This window comes from Neoarius graeffei, chromosome 9 (assembly GCF_027579695.1).
Source record: "Neoarius graeffei isolate fNeoGra1 chromosome 9, fNeoGra1.pri, whole genome shotgun sequence".
Taxonomy (NCBI): domain Eukaryota; kingdom Metazoa; phylum Chordata; class Actinopteri; order Siluriformes; family Ariidae; genus Neoarius; species Neoarius graeffei.
In genome coordinates this window covers 31,682,958-31,705,472 of record NC_083577.1, presented here as the reverse complement: position 1 = coordinate 31,705,472, position 22,515 = coordinate 31,682,958, and the positions used below count along the sequence as shown (strand labels likewise).

Genomic DNA, 22,515 nt, shown 5'->3' with positions numbered 1-22,515 from the left:
GCCGCATTAACCCTTGCCGAGGCCCTGGGCAGATACCCCCCCCCGCCTGTTGTCAACTGCGCTCAGCACATTCACCCCCTCAGACGTGCCTGTCTAATTAGACACAGAAACTTAAATAATGACAGTGGCACAATTAGAAATACTATTGAACAATAAAACTTTATATCCATCAACACCTATTTAATCGAGAAAAAGCAATGGTAAAATAGGCAATTGCATGGTGAAAAAATCCATCAGACATCACGATTAACAAGTCTGGTTAACTGAAGTTTAGCCTCAAGAAGCCTTTGAATGAGTGAGTCAATGAACAACATATCAAGAACATAACCTACGGTAGGCCTACAACAGTTTCTTTAGTATTCAGAACAAGGACATTCATTTGGTATATAACCGTCCGTTTTCATTTTGGAATCCAGGCGACTTTTAACTTGTGAAAACAAACAGTGATGATAAAGAAAGAAAAATATCTTGCTTCTCAGAAATAAATTTCAAAACGTTAGGCTATGTGAAACATTTCATCCTTTCACACACGTAATGTCCCAAACAGCAGTGGCACACAGCTTTGCGCATTCAGTTTGACAGCCATGGGTCAACTTACAAGGGCACTTTCCTACATTTCTGGAAAGCGAAGTCATTAATTAAATCATTGAACTCAAGCTAGCGTAGCGTGTGAAGACATGGTGGACAGTGATCATATTGACAATGACGGGTGATTTATGCGACGGGACAAGGTGGGCTTCCTTACGGGTGGCGAAATGCATCAAACATGTTATCAATATGATTAAAACTTCTGAAAATATCGTTTCATATTTTCCGATCTCGCTACCTCTGAGGCCCCCTAGTGGCCGAGGCCCTGGGCAGCTGCCCATGAAGCCCATTAGGATAACGCGCCCTTGACCGGGGTCCGTACTGTAGGATACGGACCCGCTCACCAGCCAATCAGAGAGCAGGAATTGATGGAAACTGGACCACGAAAAAAATAATTTTTTTAAAATTCCCATTTATGCAGCATACAGGGATCGAAACGGGAATTTGGGAGCACTGGTCCATTTGGAATAGTGCCTCTCAGAGGTACTGGTCCGAATTTCTCATTCATCTCATTATCTCTAGCCGCTTTATCCTGTTCTACAGGGTCGCAGGCAAGCTGGAGCCTATCCCAGCTGACTACGGGCGAAAGGCGGGGTACACCCTGGACAAGTCGCCAGGTCATCACAGGGCTGACACATAGACACAGACAACCATTCACACTCACATTCACACCTACGGTCAATTTAGTGTCACCAGTTAACCTAACCTGCATGTCTTTGGACTGTGGGGGAAACCGGAGCACCCGGAGGAAACCCACGCGGACACGGGGAGAACATGCAAACTCCGCACAGAAAGGCCCTCGCCGGCCACGGGGCTCGAACCCGGACCTTCTTGCTGTGAGGCGACAGCGCCAACCACTACACCACCGTGCCACCCTGGTCCGTATTTATAATTACAAATTTCAAGCCGATTTTATATATTTATTCATATAATACAACCATATTATACATGAGTGATCAATTTCAACTGTCTATAAACTTCTTCCTCAGTCATCTCATTATCATCACCATCTTCGAAACCCTCATCCAGATCATCATCATCATCATCATCTATCGGGTCATACACCACATCATCCTGCGCCTCCTCATCATCTTCATCTTCCACCTCCTCATTCTGTCTCTCATGGGGCTCTACATCTCCTGCCACATACTCCCTCTCATCACCTGCAGGCTGATCTGGCTCATCATACTTGTTGAGCGATATCTGTTTGTTTTGATGGCTGTCAGAAATGTCAAGCCAAGGACTTTTAAACTTCGCGGGGGTCTAATCTATCTGACCAATAGCGGTTCAAGTTACATTTGTCTTCACGGGCAGCAACGAAAATGAACGGGAAGAAACGAAACTTCGCGCAGCCATGCTGCATGTAGCGGTGTATACTGCGCACGTAAACAATATGGTGGCGCCCGCGTCTATGCCAACTTGACAAATGTCTCACAAAATCTATTGAAATTATCGTAAAAAACAGTAAAATAGACCAAGTTCTGCTTAAAATGGGCGAGAATCGTTGATAGAAACCATCGAGGCAGTGAGTAGTTTGATGTACACTACCGTTCAAAAGTTTGGGGTCACCCAGACAATTTTGTGTTTTCCATGAAAAGTCACACTTTTATTTACCACCATAAGTTGTAAAATGAATAGAAAATATAGTCAAGACATTTTTCTGGCCATTTTGAGCATTTAATCGACCCCACAAATGTGATGCTCCAGAAACTCAATCTGCTCAAAGGAAGGTCAGTTTTATAGCTTCTCTAAAGAGCTCAACTGTTTTCAGCTGTGCTAACATGATTGTACAAGGGTTTTCTAATCATCCATTAAGGCCAATTTATGCTGACAACCCAGTCCTCGCAGATGGCGTCTGCGTAGCCCCCCCCACCTTCACAGACGCTCTGCGCGCACCTCCCAAAAATTGTGACCACCGCAGAAGCCTCGCAGACAGCGTCGCAGACAAGAGGGCTCTGATTGGTCCACTCTACATCCGCTGTACACGCACTTCCGCTTCCCTACTTTCCCAGTTTGTTTTGTTTTCACGACCGCCATTTTTAAAAACACGAGCGAAGATGGAGCAGCACGAAGAGCGGTTGATCAAGGAAGTGAGGAAGTACGTACATCTATACGACTCCAGTTCTAGTCATTATAAGTAACCGGAGGATAAACACTCCACTAACCACACCCACCAACTACTCCTAGCGATTTCGCGACTTCGCGCCCCCTTGCGTTGTGGCGGTGAATAACATCGCGCACGCCTATTACTCCCCGCTCAACGATAAATTACAACTGTCTGCGAAAAGCTATCTGCGAAAGCCTTGTCGCAAGAGCATGCAGAGGCCCTTAGCCTTCTGAGGCAATGAGCAAACACATTGTACCATTAGAACACTGGAGTGAGAGTTGCTGGAAATGGGCCTCTATACACCTATGGAGATATTGCACCGAAAACCAGACATTTGCAGCTAGAATAGTCATTTACCACATTAGCAATGTATAGAGTGGATTTCTGATTAGTTTAAAGTGATCTTCATTGAAAAGAACAGTGCTTTTCTTTCAAAAATAAGGACATTTCAAAGTGACCCCAAACTTTTGAACGGTAGTGTATATAGCGTGGCGAGCCAGTCGCCCACTCGGTCGAGTACATGTTGTCACTAGTCACCTGTACCCAGCGCTCGAAACTAACGGTGTCCCGACGTCCCGGGGACCATAAAAAAATGTCATTGGGACACAAAATTATGATATCTGGGACAATCCCGGGACAATGGAAAAAAATAGATCTAGAAAAAAAGTTCTACATTAATATTATTTACAAAGCCGTAACACATACGTAGACATTCACCTAATTTGTCAATTTTAATTTTAAAACGTTAACAGCGAAAAATACATAGTAGCTACACTTTCGATGCACCTGCATCAGTAGGCTACAGAGCAGCGCATTCTGTTCTAGAATCTTCGGCCGGTGTCCGCATTATATGGGCTTGGAATGGAATTGCTACCGCACACGCTGCGCCGACTCTTGCCAGAACAAAAATGCTTAAGTGGTTGAAGCGGACCGACCGCGGGGAAGAAACTGAAAGCCCAGACATAACGTCTCCGGGACCTTCAGGATCCAAAGTGTCCTCGCCTGGTCTGCAGGCAACGCTAGCAACTGAATGAACTGAATGAACACTGTTAGACACGTTATAAAATACAACAGGAATGATGTGGATGATATTGACGGAAGATACCGTTCAACAGAATAAGTGAGTTTTCTTGGTGTCTTTCTAGTTCAGAAAGTTTAGTCAGTCAGCAGCACAACTAGGCTCGGACCTGGCACTATGTTGATGTTGCTAACATCTGCACCCACGTTTCGGCAGCGAAAGTTCATAAAATGGATAACGGAAAGTTCATAAAAATGGATAACGGTAATGGTGAAAATTATAAGTTGGCCTTATAAGTGCCAACAGATATTCAAGGTATAAGTAGATGAAATGAACATAAAAGGGGTCTTATTTTCAACTAAAGTGTACTGCAGATGTAGGGAGTTGAAACATTTTCTGAATGAGCTAGTTGGCCCCTTTAAATAAACGGGTATCTATTCATACAGTGAGATCGCCAAAGTTTAATAAACTGAAAACGCAATAACTGTAATTTTGAAGTAGATGATGTATAGGACATGTGTCGCTTGTGTCTTGTGACTTAATGTAAAAATGATATAAAGGGTTCAAAATCGCATAGTTACAAATATAATAGTAACTTCATATGATAATATTAACCACTGGTTATTTCAGAGAGGAAAAAAATGGGGACACTATTGCTTCCATTCGGGACAATACAACACAGAATTCGGGACCACTGGGGGACACAAAGAAAAAAAGTTAATTTCGAGCCCTGCCTGTACCCTTTCCAACTCGCATTGGCGAGTGGGTGACCGCCCGTTTCGATCCCTGAGCATACAAGAGTCAAGGATGGAGATACTATCCACTCAGATACGCTTTGCGTATCTGCTTTAAGAAACGATGCTTTGACCTACTTCTTGGAGCCGGTTGAGGAGTACTTGTGGGTTTCTTGCAGCAGGGCTGCTGGAGGGTGCGGAGACCGGGGCCCTGCTGGACTGTGAAGGACAGATGGAGTCCACACTCAGGCAACTGCTGCTGCGGGACATGGGTAAAGGGGCGAACTGGGCACCGAAGGAGTCCTCCAAGGACATGTCCACACCTGGAGAGCTGCAGCTGCTCCTGACAGAGTCCACTTCTTCTGGAGACCCGTTCAGAAACACCCCGGCCCGAGAGCTGCTCGGCATCCAGCGCCACAGGAAGTGAGACTGTGGTCCAGCTGGAGATGTCATGTTCCTGAAACAGTGCAATTCCTACAGTTAGTGTCTCACTTCCTGTCTGGTCAGCTATGGTATGGTAGCTGGATAATAATTTGGTGAGAAGAAACACACACTACAATAACAATTCGTAGCTAAATAACAAATATTTAATGTACATGTTAATTTCATGGTAGCTAACTGGCTAACAAGCTTTTATCTCGTTAAACAAACACCGGAAACAACACAAACAAACTTTTCACTCATTAGCACACTTACAGCTGCCTTTTGCTAACATAAACACTCTCTAATTAACGACAAACTCTCAGTTAAAACTAACTCCGGAATAATACCTACACCTGGTTTGGTTTGGTGGCTGTGGGATATTTAAAGTGCTCAGAAGATGTCCGACATACTCGCGTTCCAGTCTCCAAACGAACCGCCAGAACAAAACAAAACCCGCGAGACAGGAAACAGACACAAAAAATCCGCGGTGCATTCTGGGAAATGTAGTGAAAACCCATCTCAGCACTCACATGATTTGATTTGAGCTTCTTTCAGGGCTCTTCTTCTTCTTCTTTGTGGTTTTAAGGCAGCCGGCATCCAAAAAGTTGCATTGCTGCCACCTATAGAACTAAAACGCCATTGGCCTAGATCCTTCCGTACAGTCCAGTGTCCAGTAAAAACTTGAAGAAGTGACGTTTGCACTTCACACTTGTCCCCATATCCAACACGCTTTTCAAAGACACCTCTGTCATGCCACTCTGTCTCAAGTGACTGAACAATTCTTGTCTATAGCTGTCATAATTCCTACAAGACAGCAAAACATGCTGAACTGTCTCCATCTCCTGGCAAGAGCATAAACCGTCTTGATGTTTTCCTAGGGTGGCACGGTGGTGTAGTGGTTAGCGCTGTCGCCTCACAGCAAGAAGGTCCTGGGTTCGAGCCCCGTGGCCGGCGAGGGCCTTTCTGTGAGGAGTTTGCATGTTCTCCCCGTGTCCGCGTGGGTTTCCTCTGGGTGCTCCGGTTTCCCCCACAGTCCAAAGACATGCAGGTTAGGTTAACTGGTGACTCTAAATTGACCGTAGGTGTGAGTGTGAATGGTTGTCTGTGTCTATGAGATCTCATTATCTCTAGCCGCTTTATCCTTCTACAGGGTCGCAGGCAAGCTGGAGCCTATCCCAGCTGACTACGGGCGAAAGGCGGGGTACACCCTGGACAAGTCGCCAGGTATGAGATGAGATGTTTTCCTAAAATAAATAAAGTACTGTTTAGGCCAGTATGACCTATTCTCAAACTAGCAATGATTACATCTTCCTTACGTCTACCACTACTGCAAACTTTAACTGAGTCAGTAACACTACTAGTGATTGAGAACAGATGTCTTCCCTTTGTGTCATTCTCCCACAGTTGTTGCCATCTCAAAAGAGACTCCTGCCACACAATACTCTTGCCTTCTGATTTTGATAGGCTCACACTGACATCGATGGATTCCCTTTGAGTTGCCTCCTTAGCTAACTTATCCACCTTTTCATTCAGTCTGACTCCTACATGGGCAGGTACCCATAAAAATGATACCTTCACTCCATGTCTTCCAACATCTCTAATCGCCAGTAAAATGTCATATATCAAATCTTGTCTTGCCTTGGACATTCCCTTCCCAAGACTTCTAATAGCTGACACTGAATCCCTGCATATTAATACCTTCTTATTCTGTAGTTGTTCAGTCCACCTCACAGCCATCAGGATGGCATATAACTCTACTGAAAACACACTTAAAAAATCAGAAGTTCTCTTCAAGGCCTGCACATTCATTCCCTGAACAATAAAAGCTGCCCCAGTAGCACCTGTGCCCTGATCCTTTGACCCATCAGTAAATATTAAGACATAGTCTTGATACCTATTTTCTACATGGCAATAAAAGTTATATACCAGCTCTGCTTCAGGATCCCTTTCCTTAATTTTTAGCAACATTAAGTCAGTGTCTGGGACCCCCAGCTGCCACACAGGAATCAACGGCCACAATACTCCTGGGCAAAAGGTTCTATGGAGAATTTTCATGTCCTGGGCCACAGATTCTACCGTCCATCCAAAGCTTGACAGATTTGCCACCTCTTTCTCCCAGCTTGGCTCAATTATTCCCCTAACAGGGTGATCAGGTCCTTGTCCCATCAGATTTACCCAATAATTGGCCTGCAGCTGTTTTCTCCTCAAACCAAGAGGCATTTCTCCTACCACAACTTGCAAGGAACACACTGGGGAAGAACGTATGGCTCCGGTACACAATCTCAAAGCAACAGCTTGGACTACATCCAGCCTGGCCAGTACAGTCGCCGCTGCAGATGCATAAGCCAAACACCCATAGTCAATTCTTGCTCTAATTAGGTAAATATAAATCTGTTTTAAAGACGTCAAATCTGCCCCCCTCTTTCAGGGCTCAAGTGATTTGGCGTCCTATAATTCTTCTTCTGTTAAGTTTTATGGCAGTTGACAAACATAGTGTATTACCACCAACTACTGGACTGGAGTGTAATCACGCGGACATTATTTTAAAAAAAACAAAACGATAAGATTAAATGCGACCAGCTATCTTAGTGTCTTTAATAAAAGTTGTTACTGCATTAGTGATATGCCTTGATCTAGGCTCCCCCAGTAGGGTTTCTAAAGAGAAAACCTTTTTGGCTGCTTCAACTATTCTCTTAAGACCTTGTCTTTGTCTTGAGTATTTTACACATCTTAATAATACATGCTCCACATCTTCTCTAACTTCACAAAACTCACACATGCCAGTGGGATGCTTATGAATAATATGTATGCTGCTATTTAATCCAGTGTGGCCTATTCTCATACGTGTGAACCATACCTCTTCTTCTCTTCCTGAGTAACTTGATTTGCTGCTTGATATTTCTTTTTGTATGCTGTACAAATGTCTTCCCTTCTTCTCCTTGTCCCAATCTGCTTGCCAGATTTACCTTATGTTTGATTAATACCTTGATTTCTGTACAACTAAGTGGAATATTCAGCTGGACTTCTTCATTTTTGACAGCTTCCTTTGCTAGCTTGTCTGCTTCTTCATTGCCCTTCACTCCACTGTGTGCAGGAACCCATACAAGCTGGATGACTATTCTCTGTTGATGTAATACAAATAAGAGTTGATTAATTTCATTCAATAGGTCCTGACGGCATGAAGAATTACCACTTCATATGGATATCAGGGATGACATGGAGTCTGAACAAATGACTGCTTTAGGGGGCTTAACATCTTCTATCCATTGCAGAGCAAATACAATAGCTGACATTTCAGCTGCTACAATAGACATGTTATCAGAAGTTCTCTTTTTAATGTTAACTTTATATTCTGGTATGTGTATACCTATACCCGTTTTACCTTCTGTGTCTTTTGATGCATCTGTATAAATTTGAGTAGTGTCACAGTACATAATCTCTAGATACTGCTCTACATCCTGATATACTCCACCATTCTTAGCTATTTCTTTTGTTTCCATTATTACAACAGGTGTACTAAACAACCAAGGAGGAGTTTTAACTAATGGAACAGTTTCACAACATGGAATGGCATCTATTTCCAACTCCTTTGCCTTCTTATTGCCTTCCCAACCAAAACTATGGACAGATCTGCCATACTCCCAACAATCTAATAGAACTTGTTTAGTAGGATGTGACTCCTCATGCCCACCCAAATTAACCCAGTATGCCATGCTTAGTTTAATACACCTAAAATATAAAGGCATTTTTCCTGTTTCAATTTGTATTGCTGGTATTGAGGAAGTTCTAAATGCCCCACAACATATTCTTAAACTTTTAGCTTGGACCCTATCTAGTTCACTTAACAATGTCTTACATGCTGACATAACCACAATACATCCATAGTCCAACACTGACCTAATCAAAGCTATATACCGTAGATCCTTTTCAAGGAGGACCCTGATGCTCCCCAATTATATCCTGAAATACACTTCAATATATTAACACCTTTTTTGCATTTTCCTACTACTTTCTGTATATGCTCCTTAAAAGTTAACTTAATGTCCAACCACACACCCAAATATCTGATGACATTTACTTGCTTAAGATTTTGACCATATAGTTTAAGCTGAATTGTGGGATTTACCTTTTTCTTTTAAGCGTCCTATAATTATTTGAACTGCTAGTTCTCATACTGTGACCAAGCACACACATTAAATACGAGTTTCTTTTTTCCAAAATTAAATTTTGATTTCTTTACCAATAATAAACCTATAAATGTCATCATAAAATTCTTTATGTAACAGTACATTTTTAATATTAATTTCTAATTGGGTGTGGCGGCACGGTGGTGTAGTGGTTAGCGATGTCGCCTCACAGTAAGAAGGTCCGGGTTCGAGCCCTGTGGCCGGCGAGGGCCTTTCTGTGCGGAGTTTGCATGTTCTCCCCGTGTCCGTGTGGGTTTCCTCTGGGTGCTCCGGTTTCCCCCACAGTCCAAAGACATGCAGGTTAACTGGTGACTCTAAATTGACTGTAGGTGTGAATGTGAGTGTGAATGGTTGTCTGTGTCTATGTGTCGGCCCTGTGATGACCTGGCGACTTGTCCAGGGTGTACCCCACCTTTCGCCCGTAGTCAGCTGGGATAGGCTCCAGCTTGCCTGAGACCCTGTAGAACAGGATAAAGCGGCTAGAGATAATGAGATGAGATGAAAGTTTGGATATTTAATACAATCTAGAAGCAAGTGTTTGATATTTTCTTTTACACCACAAGTTGTACATTGATTGGAGAGTTTTTTTAAGAAATTGTGTATCATTAAGTAGACATTTTCCAAATCTAAGTCTTGCAATTATCCTTTGATTCTGTTTTTGTCAGAATATGTGGGGTGGCACGGTGGTGTAGTGGTTAGCGCTGTTGCCTCACAGCAAGAAGGTCCGGGTTCAAGCCCTATGGCCGGCGAGGGCCTTTCTGTGCGGAGTTTGCATGTTGTCCACGTGGGTTTGCTCCGGTTTCCCCCACAGTCCAAAGACATGCAGGTTAGGTTAACTGGTGACTCTAAATTGACCGTAGGTGTGAATGTGAGTGTGAATGGTTGTCTATGCGTCAGCCCTGTGATGACCTAGCGACTTGTCCAGGGTGTACCCTGCCTTTTGCCCGTAGTCAGCTGGGATAGGCTCCAGCTTGCCTGTGACCCTGTAGAACAGGATAAAGTGGCTAGAGATTATGAGATGAAATGATGAGTGATCATTTCTTTGGTTTAGGCAAATGTTCGCTAGTTCCACGCTAAAGTAAAGATTAAGTTAGATTGTCACCATTGAAACACCATGTTTCAATGTGTGTGTGTGTGTTTTCAGCACCTGTCACTCTGGACCCCAACACTGTTCATCCTAGACTCATTGTATCTGATGATCTGAAAAGCGTGAGATGCGATGATGAGAAACAGAAACTTCCTGACAATCCAGAGAGATTTAGTGATAACTATCGGTGTATCCTGGGATCTGAGGGCTTTAACTCGAGGACACACTACTGGGATGTTGAAGTTGGAGACTGGACATGGTGGAATGAAGGTATGATGAAAAAATCTGCTCAGAGGAAGGGGGAGATAACCTCCAGAAGTACTTCATAAATATATATCCATCCATCCATCCATCCATCCATCCATCCATCCATCCATTATCTGTAGCCGCTCATCCTGTTCTACAGGGTCGCAGGCAAGATGGAGCCTGTCCCAGCTGACTATGGGCGAGAGGCGGGGTACACCCTGGACAAGTCGCCAGGTTATCGCAGGGCTCATAAATAAATTTTATTTATTTATTTTTATTTGGAAAAGCACAAATCCCACAGTGATCATTTTACATAACCTCAACATTACTGCAAGGCATTTCAGTCATTTACTGTATATCCAAAACAAAAACTATGCAGCATGTTTGATAGCCATTTCAGTGTCTGGCTCTTCCATTGTTTTTCTTTTCTAGCAACAGGTTTAATTATTATTTACAAGTGAACATGGAAAGCTTTCACTTCTGATATTACAGACGGGGGGGGGGGGGGGGGGGGGGGGTAAAAAGTGAGCTGTTGTGCAATAAAAATGCAGGGCGGAAAGGGGGAAAAAGGGGGGGTACCCACCAGTCTCACTCAGCAATTCTGAAAAATCAACTGAAGTCTGACCTTATAGGTTTAATGTACTCAGTCCATCTAGTCCAAATCTGATAAAATTTTCTTTTTGGATCTTGAGGGAATGCGACAGCCTTTCCATAATATAAATTTCATGTAATATTTCTATCCAGGGGCGGCACAGTGGTGTAGTAGTTAGCGCTGTCGACTCACAGCAAGAAGGTCCGGGTTCGAGCCCTGTGGCCAGCGAGGGCCTTTCTGTGCGGAGTTTGCATGTTCTCCCCGTGTCCGCGTGGGTTTCCTCCGGGTGCTCCGGTTTCCCCCACAGTCCAAAGACATGCAGGTTAGGTTAACTGGTGACTCTAAATTGACTGTGAGTGTGAATGGTTGTCTGTGTCTATGTGTCAGCCCTGTGATGACCTGACGACTTGTCCAGGGTGTACCCTGCCTTTCACCTGTAGTCAGCTCAGCTGGGAGGTCCGTATTGTGAAATACCGTGACCAAGGTCTTGAAAGTACTGACCGAGGTCATGGTATTTCACCATACGGACTGACCTTAAGCTAGTAAATAATATTTTTTCCCCCAAATTCTAACAGAAAACGAGAGCGCCCAAAAGGGAAAACAGAGCCAAGGTGAGCTGCCGTTTTGAATCCTCATTCACAGCTGTAATGGAAATGGCTTCCTCCTCGGTATACAAGTGCACTTCCATGGCAGGAAAAAAACTACATTTTGCCGCCTATGTAGTCCCCTATTTATACAAAACTGAGTCATTCAGGATTCAGCCATGTTTTTGCTCAGCGTTAGCAACAGTTACAGGTTTTTAGCTTTCTCCTGAAATGTTTTCTTTTATTTCTTCTTCCTCAGGGTAGTAAAACTCGCTTTCGCTGTGAACATTGTCATTATCGCTATCCATGATGTAAAATTAATACTATTCTTCTGAGAAAGGCGAAAATAAATGTTGACAAAAAATGCTACTATGTTTGTTGTTATTGTGAACGAGCGAGTTGCCAGAGGTCCATAACTGGGGTCCGTATCGTAGGATATGGACCCGCTTGCCAGCGAATCAGAGCGCAAGATTTGATGGAAACCAGACCGCGAAAAAAATTAATTATTAATATGTTTGTATATTTCCTGCCAATAAGGCACAATATTCTGGCACTTCCAAAAATATGGAAGTGGTTGGCATCATTTACCCCACACAGTCTCCAACATGTTCAGCTACTTCCTTGATGTCGTTTTTGCAGGGGTGTAATGAAAAACCTTATTGCATTTTTCCAACAAAATTCTCTCCATGTAATTGAACTAGTTGATTTCCATTGCACTCGACAAATTCTTCTCCAACCCTCCTCAGAGATTTTAAAATTACCTTCCTTCTCCCATTTCTCTTTTATATACAGAGCATTCTCAGAACTGGACTGGAAAATAGCATTGTACATCTTCGAGACAGTCTTATAACATGCTGTGGATTTAGATGTGATAACAGTATTTTCATGATTCCTGTCTCTCCTGTTTCTAAAGCTGCATTCAGGTTCTGGTTAAAGTACTGTCGAACCTGGAGATATCTATAGAAATCATTACGATCCAGACCATGATTTTTCCGGAGAGATTCAAAGCTCTGAAATGCCTCCTTGTGGATAAATTTATAGTAATTAGTTAGGCCTTTGGTAATCCATATTTAAAATCTAACATCCGATCTATGTGGGACAAAATCTGAATCATAAGCATACAACCACAATAGTTTTAATGATTCACTCACTTTACATAACTTCACGATCTCCTGCCAGGATTCCAGCATTATATTGATCTAGGGATTTTCCCTGTTTACTATTTTATTTTGTAATTCCGGATGCGCCATCACTGCTGCTATTGGTATGTCTTTTATCATTGTGTTTTCGATCTCTTTTCATCTTGCAGAGTATGATGGCGTACATAAACAAATTAATGGCCTTAATTGGGCTGCATAATAGTATGCTTGCAAGCAGGGGAGGCTAATGCCTCAATCTTCCTTTCGTAATTGTAAGGTTTTATACCTGATTCTGTTTTTTTTCCCTCGCCATAGATAGTTGGATATCAACCTATCCCAGTCCGTAAACTGTTTGGTCAGTATTTTTACTGGGAGAGACTGATGGAGATATAACAACTGTGGCAGTATATTTGTTTTACTTGACTCTACCGTACTCTAGAATTCAGACTCAAGAAAGGAGTAACATCCCATTTTAATATATCTGGTTTTATCTTCAGGATCATAGTTAAGAGGAAATAATTTCGAAACATCTTTAGACAGGTTAACCCCCAGATACCTGATTGACTCTGCATCCCAGTTCATTTTATACAACCCCGAGTCCAAAAAAGTTGGGACAAAGTACAAATTGTAAATAAAAATGGAATGCAATGATGTGGAAGTTTCAAAATTCCATATTTTATTCAGAATAGAACATAGATGACATATCAAATGTTTAAACTGAGAAAATGTATCGTTTAAAGAGAAAAATTAGGTGATTTTAAATTTCATGACAACAACATATCTCAAAAAAGTTGGGACAAGGCCATGTTTACCACTGTGAGACATCCCCTTTTCTCTTTACAACAGTCTGTAAACGTCTGGGGACTGAGGAGACAAGTTGCTCAAGTTTAGGGATAGGAATGTTAACCCATTCTTGTCTAATGTAGGATTCTAGTTGCTCAACTGTCTTAGGTCTTTTTTGTCGTATCTTCCGTTTTATGATGCGCCAAATGTTTTCTATGGGTGAAAGATCTGGACTGCAGGCTGGCCAGTTCAGTACCCGGACCCTTCTTCTACACAGCCATGATGCTGTAATTGATTCGTTCGTTCAGTTCGTTCACTCATTCATTTTGATGACGTCACACCAAAGCGGCACAACAATGGCTGTCGTCCGAAGTTTAGTTCATCTTGAGTGAACGAGAGGCGGCAGAGGTGCCATCCACAATAGATTTTCATACATTACAATGTGCTTGAGAAAAAGATGGAAGAAAAACATTATCCTAGCATTATCTGAAAAAGACTACATAAACAAAGCTCTGAAAGTTAATTAAATGTAGAATAAAGCTGTTTTTATCTCATCTCATTATCTCTAGCCGCTTTATCCTTCTACAGGGTCGCAGGCAAGCTGGAGCCTATCCCAGCTGACTACGGGCGAAAGGCGGGGTACACCCTGGACAAGTCGCCAGGTCATCACAGGGCTGACACATAGACACAGACAACCATTCACACTCACATTCACACCTACGGTCAATTTAGAGTCACCAGTTAACCTAACCTGCATGTCTTTGGACTGTGGGGGAAACCGGAGCACCCGGAGGAAACCCACGCGGACACGGGGAGAACATGCAAACTCCACACAGAAAGGCCCTCGCCGGCCCCGGGGCTCGAACCCAGGACCTTCTTGCTGTGAGGCGACAGCGCTAACCACTACACCACCGTGCCGCCCTTCACAGATAATGTTCTCTGGAAATATTCCTGAGCCCATTTTGTGATTTCCAATACAGAAGCATGCCTGTATGTGATGCAGTGCCGTCTAAGGGCCCGAAGATCACGGGCACCCAGTATGGTTTTCCGGCCTTGACCCTTACGCACAGAGATTCTTCCAGATTCTCTGAATCTTTTGATGATATTATGCACTGCAGATGATGATATGTTCAAACTCTTTGCAATTTTACACTGTCGAACTCCTTTCTGATATTGCTCCACTATTTGTCGGCGCAGAATTAAGGGGATTGGTGATCCTCTTCCCATCTTTACTTCTGAGAGCCGCTGCCACTCCAAGATGCTCTTTTTATACCCAGTCATGTTAATGACCTATTGCCAATTGACCTAATGAGTTGCAATTTGGTCCTCCAGCTGTTCCTTTTTTGTACCTTTAACTTTTCCAGCCTCTTATTGCCCTTGTCCCAACTTTTTTGAGATGTGTTGCTGTCATGAAATTTCAAATAAGCCAATATTTGGCATGAAATTTCAAAATGTCTCACTTTCGACATTTGATATGTTGTCTATGTTCTATTGTGAATACAATATCACTTTTTGAGATTTGTAAATTATTGCATTCCGTTTTTATTTACAATTTGTTCTTTGTCCCAACTTTTTTGGAATCGGGGTTGTATTTTCCCCTGATATGATTGGGTGGCACGGTGGTGTAGTGGTTAGCACTGTCGACTCACAGCAAGGAGGTCTGGGTTCGAGCCCCGTGGCCAGCGAGGGCCCTTATGTGTGGAGTTTGCGTGTTTTCCCCGTGTCCACGTGGGTTTCCTCCAGGTGCACTGGTTTCCCCCACAGTCCAAAGACATGCAGGTTAGGTTAACTGGTGACTCTAAATTGACCGTAGGTGTGAATGGTTGTCTGTGTCTATGTGTCAGCCCTGTGATGACCTGGCGACTTGTCCAGGGTGTACCCTGCCTTTCGCCCATAGTCAGCTGGGATAGGCTCCAGCTTGCCTGCAACCCAGTGGAACAGGATAAAGCGGCTAGAGATAATGAGATGAGATGATTGGGTGGGTCATAATTAAATGTCTTTTGTATATTAAGCTTGTAACCTGAGAGTATCCCATATTTTTCGAGGAGACTCATCAATTTTGGGAGTGACTGTGTAGGCTGTGCTAAATACAGTGCCTTGAAAAAGTATTCATGCCCCTTGAACTTTTTCACATTTTTCCACCTTACAACCATGAACTTAAAAGGTTTTTATTGAGATTTTATGTGATAGACCAACACAGAGTAGCACATAATTGTGAAGTGAAACGAAAATGATAAATGGTCTTCAAAATTTTAAACAAATAAAAATCTGAAAAATGTGGTGTGCATTAGTATTCAGCCCCCCTGTGTCAATACTTTGTAGAGCCACCTTTTGCTGCAATTACAGCTGCAAGTCTTTTGTGGTATGTCTCTACCAGCTTTGCACATCTAGACACTGAAATTTTTGCCCATTCTTTTTGCAAAATAGCTCAAGCTCAGCCAGATTGGATGGAGAGCATCTGTGAACAGCAATTTTCAAGTCTTGCCACAGATGCTCAATGGGATTTAGGTCTGGACTTTGACTGGGCCATTCTAACACATGAATATTCTTTGATCTAAACCATTCCATTGTAGCTCTGGCTGTTTGTTTAGGGTCATTGTCTTGCTGTAAGGTGACTCTCCTTCCAAGGCTACATCCACACGACAACGACAACGGCAACGAGATGTTATTTAAAAATATATCGCGTCCAAATGGGCAATGATCAGTAAAATATCAGGTCCATATGGCAACGCAACGCTTGCTGAAAACGATGCAATACACATGCCACACCTCTAGGGGCGCTGTAAGACGGTCCCTTCGGAAACACCAGAACAATAGAAGAAGTAAGGACGCATGCGCATAAACTATTATGCACGAGACTTCATATTAGCCACAAAGTCAGGAAAATCTGTTCGTAAAATTACATTATAATGACCAAATACAATGAAAAGTATTTTTCCAGTCTCACCTGTGAAAGGTAATCCCATGTGATCTCGTTTGGACGGCAAACCTGTTGGTACAGTTAAACGCAGCTAATCTTTATTCTCCGCTTTGACCTATCCAATATGGCGGCGAGGATGACGTATGATTCTACGCGGAAGGCGGCGTCTTTAATGGTCCGGAATAAATTGAATACTACACGTTGATGGATTAATTTGTTGTTTCTCACCTGTGAAAGGCAATCCCATGTGATCTCATTTGGACGGTAAACCTGTTGGTACAGTTAAAGGCAGCGCATGAATCTTTATTCTCCGCTTTGACCTATCCAATATGGCGGCGAGGATGACGTATGATTCTACGCGGAAGGCGGCATCTTTAATGGTCCGTAATAAATTGAATGCTACACGTTGATGGATTAATTTGCTCCTCTACGCCCTTTTTGAGGAATGTATTGTAGGACTAAAACCAACATCTGAAGAGGTGAGATCGCTCCTTTTTTCCCCTATTTTTGCTGGCGGGATTGACTCTGCCCTAAGGGCAGAGTCTCTCTCTCTCTATCTCTCTCTCTCTCTCTCTCTCTCTCTCACTTTGCACCATTACACAATAAATATTCACAGTGAAAATATTTTGTAAGCGCGTTTCATGAACCAAGTTATAGGATTTGTTGACAACTCGCATCGCATCGCAATGAGAAGATCATTGGCACTACTGGTGTTAAGAATCAGACCATTTCATAAATGAATATTTTGCTGTAGAGCTGCAGTGTTTGTACAATTGCATGTTTTTGCTTCACTATTACTGTCACTATTCTGCTTCTTGCATTACTACTGTGAACTAACACTGAACATAATAATAATAATAATAATAATAATATCCAAGCTCGTGTTTCACTCTCACTAGTGCTCTGTAAGGCTTTTTCCTGGTGATATCCTGGTGATATTCGTTACACTTCTACCCGGTGTGAAGCACTCACAGTCATGTGGTTGTGACGTCATCATAAACAAATCTGTTCTACTCATCCAGACGACTTCACAACGGCAACATTGCCAGATCTTTCCACTCTGGAACCCGTTCTCAAAAAGATTGCGTTTTGGACACCCAAAACGCCGGTGCCATGTGGACGCCAGGCCTAAACGATAAGCAATTGTATCAGAGTCACCTGAATCCGCTGCCGTGTGGACAGGGCCCCAGTCTCAAGTCTTTTGCAGCCTCCAACAGGTTTTCTTCCAGGATTGCCCTGTATTTAGCTCCATCCATCTTCCCATCAACTCTGACCAGCTTCCCTGTCCCTGCTGAAGAAAAGCATCCCCATAGCATGATGCTGCCACCACCATGTTTCACAGTGGGGATGGTGTGTGCAGGGTGATGAGCAGTGTTAGTTTTCCACCACACATAGCGCTTTGCATTTAGGCCAAAAAGTTCAACTTTGGTTTCATCTGACCAAAGCACCTTCTTCCTTATGTGTACTGTGTCCCCTACATTTCTTATGCCTGTCTTTCACAGAACAAGTGTATTTATGCTGAGAGTAAATTACACACAGTAGGACTCTATTAACTAATTAGATGACTTCTGAAGGCAATTGATTGCACTGGATTGCATTTAGAGGTATCAGAGTACAGGGGGCTGAATACTAATGCACACCACATTTTTCAGATTTTTATTTGTTTAAAATTTTGATGACCATTTATCATTTTCATTTCACTTCACAATTATGTGCTACTCTGTGTTGGTCTATCACATAAAATCTCAATAAAAAAACTTTTAAGTTCGTGGTTGTAAGGTGGAATAATGTGAAAAAAGTTCAAGGGGTATGAATACTTTTTCAAGGCACTGGATATCAGTACATCATCAGCAAACAAAGCCAACTTATGTTCCCCTGTTAGCATGTCTATCCCCCTAATTTTGACATTTTGTTGGATCCATTGACTCAGGGGTTCTATAAATAAAGAGAAGAGCATGGGCGAGGCATAACAGCCCTGTCTCGTTCCTCGTTCCAGAATAAAAGAATTGGATAAATCACCATTAATTTTTTACCCTTGCAGTGGGTTTGCCATACAGTGCTTTAAATATTTCAATGATGGATTCATGAAATCCAAATTTTGATAATACTTTGTATAGGATGGACCACCTAACGGAGTCAAACGCTTTCTCGGCATCTAGGCTTATGATGGCAGACTCTATTGCCTGCTGTGTGATATGTCTGATAATGTGCAGTGTTCTCCTGATGCTATCTTGTGTCTGTCTTTGTCTGATGAAACCTGTCTGGTCCAGGTGAATGAGTTCTGGCAGAATATCGTCTATTCTTTTGGATAGTATGGATGTAAATAGTTTGTAACCTACATTTAACACACTAATGGGATGATAATTTCCACAATCCAGTTTATCTTTTCCATGCTTTGGAATGACAGAGATTATTCATCCCTCCATGAGGATGGGATTTCATTTTTCTGTAGTACCCAATTAAAAGCTTTCAAAAATGTTGGACCCAGTTGTTCCTGCATCACTTTATACCACTCTACAAAGAAGCCATCTGTGCCCGAGGATTAGATGGTACACAACTTGACCAGGAGATGGCACACAACAGGGTCCACCACTGGGGCACCACAGTCTGTGTCACCTCCCCACATTCTCCACCAGTGTGAGGGATACTAGTGACAGTGGCAGACACAGACACCCCACAACAGAGGTTAGGTGCAAAACTGGTGGAATTTTTTTCTTTCCTTTAGCTGGTGAGGCTGTGCAGTGAGCGTGGCATGGAAGCTGCAGTGGATCCGGTAGTGTGAAGGACTGGAGTCCGATGTGGCTTGCTGGCAGCCTTTTCTTCTTTTCGAGTGCATCGTCTGAACTCGAGTCTGGTGTGTGTAGGGTGGGGAATAAACAGAGCATTAAACGAGCTTGGAAAGGACGTACTCACTTGCTGTAGCGTGCAGCCCTTATATACTTTAATGTGAACTCTGGGAGGATCGATGTGCACACTGTAATTAGGACCCACCAGCCATGCTGTGTTAAACTACTAGTCCTTTCGTGCGTTTGTCACTGTCTTCAGCCAGTGGTGCTGAACCGTTGTTGCTTGCTTTTGGTGCATTGACTGGGGCACTCTCTTCTTCAGCACCACGGTGCAGTGAGGAGCACTTGCAGAGGAAGAAATGGCTTTTAACCTGCCATCGTGACAATACATACATATAGAGTGGCATGAAATATGATTCCTCCAGGACTATGGCTTCACATGAACACAATGTCAGATGACAGCAATGTAGGTAAATACATGTTCAGTTGAAGGACTCCTCTAGAAAAGTAAATTAGACTTCAGTATGGTCACAGTATTGAAACAACATCTGAACAGATGTGATGGTCAGTATGACCATCTTAAAACACACAGTTCTTCACAATAAGCTTCAACTACAATATTTAAAGTATGAGCCTAGATGTGCATGACTGCCAGTGTATCACTTCATGTCTTTTTCACTCATGTTCCTTATTTCTCTTACAATCTGATTTGTCTGTAGCCACATGTCTGATTTGCCAATTCATGTGCATCAGTTATTTCCAGATAGATGATCTATATATTGCATCAGATAAGAACTGATAATGTGTGTGAATTTATTGGGCTTTACAGAACCACTGAGAAACTGAAAATGTATTAAATGAATTATGATGCAACCAGATACTGCATTCAAGCAGAACACTATTCAAACATTGTTATATTTCAGGAGTATTACTTAATTCTCAAAATAAAGTTCAGGGTTCAACTCACAGACAATGCTGTATCTAGTATTGTTTTAATTTGATCTCAAATATTTCACAAAAGATTGTTTCTTGTTGGAGAGAATCTGCAGACTCTTTCCTGGTGTCCCACAAGGCTCAGTTCTAGGTCCTCCTGTCTTTCCCCTTTATAGCTGTTCTCTTAGTGATATCGTCACATGGCTTCTTCCACTGATGTTGCTCAACCCATTCTCTTTCACACTATACAGTACACAGGTTGTTCCTTGCTATCTGGAGACATATCATTACAAAGGAGCCCATCACCAAAAGTAAAATCTCAGCAAGACTGAGCTGATGTACACAGTACTAGTCAAAAATCTGGACACTCAAATCATTTATAGGTCTTTCTGTATTTTGACTATTTTCTACATTGTAGAACAATACTGAAGACATCAAAACTATGAAATAACATCTGGAACATAAATAGAATTATGTAGTAGACAAAAAAGTTTTGTTTAAACATTTCATATTTTAGGTTCTTCAAAGTAGCCACTGTTTACCTTGACACTTTGCACATTATTGGCATTATCTTAATCAGCTTCATGAAGTAGTCACCTGGAATGCTTTTTAAGTAACAGGTGCGACTCGTCAAAAGTTAATTAGTGGCATTTCTTGCCTTCTTAATGCGTTTGATATCAAACAGTAAATAATAAAGATACAGCATTAAATAGTCCTATTCCATAACTGTACACTGTAAAAAATGGCTGTGAAATCTACAGTTATTTACTGTATTAAACACAGTAACATTACTGTGTATGATTTTTACAGTATTTTTACAGATTTTTTCACACTTGAGTTTAGAAGGTGCCAGAATATCCTTATGGTCAATTAATATCCAGGGCAATTAGGCCTGAGCATAAGGTTACGCCCTTGGTTATTGACTTTAATCCTAACCTTCTGGATATTGGTAAGATTTTGCGGAACAATATCAGCTTTCTGCATTCCATACTTTCATGCAAGAAGTATTTCCGGAGGGTAGTATTATTTCGGCTTTTAGAAGGCCTAAAAATCTTAAGGATATTCTGGTACCTTCTAAACTTAAGCGTGGTGACATGGAAGTCAATAATCAAGGGCATGAACAAGGTTGCTTTAGGTGTCACAAAAAATGTGATTTATGTAATAACTTTTTCGCTGAGTCATTTTTTTTGTCAGCTCTGTAACCAGAAGGAAATACAAAATTCGTCAACATCTTTCTTGTACTTCCCGCAATACAATATATTTAGCAACTTGCCGTAAATGTAATCTCCAATATGTTGGCTCTTGTACTACAGAGTTTAAAGTACGTTTTCGTAACCATAAATCTAGTATGAAAAACAACAAAAAAACATGCGAAGTAGCCAAACATTTTAATCAGTCTCCCCATAACTTGAATGATTTTGAATTCATTTGTATAGAAACAATAGTTAACGCTGCTCAAGATAGTTTAGACAACGTGCTTCTAAATAGGGAAGCGTACTGGATGTCGTAATTGTTTACTTTAGCCCCTTATGGGTTAAATAAGCGAAAATAATATAAATCTAAAAATCGCATTTTTTAAAATAATATTTAATTATTAATTTTTTAATTAATAGTTTATTTTTGTCTTTGTCTTTTATTTTGAAGTGTATAGAATTCACAATTTTGTATATATAAGACCAAGCCCACAGCACTATGTAGTTTTTTATGACACTGAAGAAGGCCGAAGGCCGAAACGTTTGTCGAGAATAAATTTTTAATAATGTTCAAAAGTTGGGTGTCAGAGTTAAATGTTTCTATTCTACATTATCTATATCTACACTGCTGGGACCCATGGTATCCTCTGGATCCTTTTGGACAGACTGGTTGTTGGCTGACAGAGACTTTTTACTCTACTTTATATAATATAATATAATATAATATAATATAATATAATATAATATAATATAATATAATATAGATAGATAGATAGATAGATAGATAGATAGATAGATAGATAGATTTTTAGATTAGATTAAAAAAAGTATCTGGGCACATACTTTTTATATCATATTTATGACTTCTTATTGCATTATTAATTCATAATGCATTTGTATTTTTATCAACAGTAAGTTTTATCTTTTTGTTTTTCTTTCACTGGCTGACATAGGGTGACATAAATTTATCCAATGAGGATCAAGAGAGTTCAACGGTCGTGCTTCGAATGGGCAAGTCACGTCAACGTAAAAACCCACGAACACAGCACTTGCAGTTCTGACTCTGTCAGAGTAAGGAAAGCTTCATGACCACTCCTAATCACTCGAATATCAGTTCGGTAGACAAGGCATTGTTTTGTGCTTGTGTTCATTGATTCACTGAAGTTTATTCATGTTCTGTTTATAAAACCTTTAT

At 41.7% G+C, this 22,515-nt stretch overlaps 1 protein-coding gene across 2 annotated transcripts in view; it reads right to left on the bottom strand.

The window, feature by feature from the left end:
• The window catches only part of cenpj (centromere protein J), a 40,136-nt gene extending 34,803 nt beyond the window's left edge, over nucleotides 1–5,333 (bottom strand). For both annotated transcript variants that reach the window (XM_060929309.1, XM_060929310.1), the window contains exons 1-2: nucleotides 5,222–5,333; nucleotides 4,586–4,904 (exon numbers count right to left, since the gene is read on the bottom strand). In XM_060929309.1, the coding sequence (XP_060785292.1) occupies nucleotides 4,586–4,900 (315 nt within the window). In that variant the 5' untranslated portion in view covers nucleotides 4,901–4,904; nucleotides 5,222–5,333. The remainder of the gene's footprint in view (nucleotides 1–4,585; nucleotides 4,905–5,221) is intronic.
• Nucleotides 5,334–22,515: the final 17,182 nt, after the last annotated feature.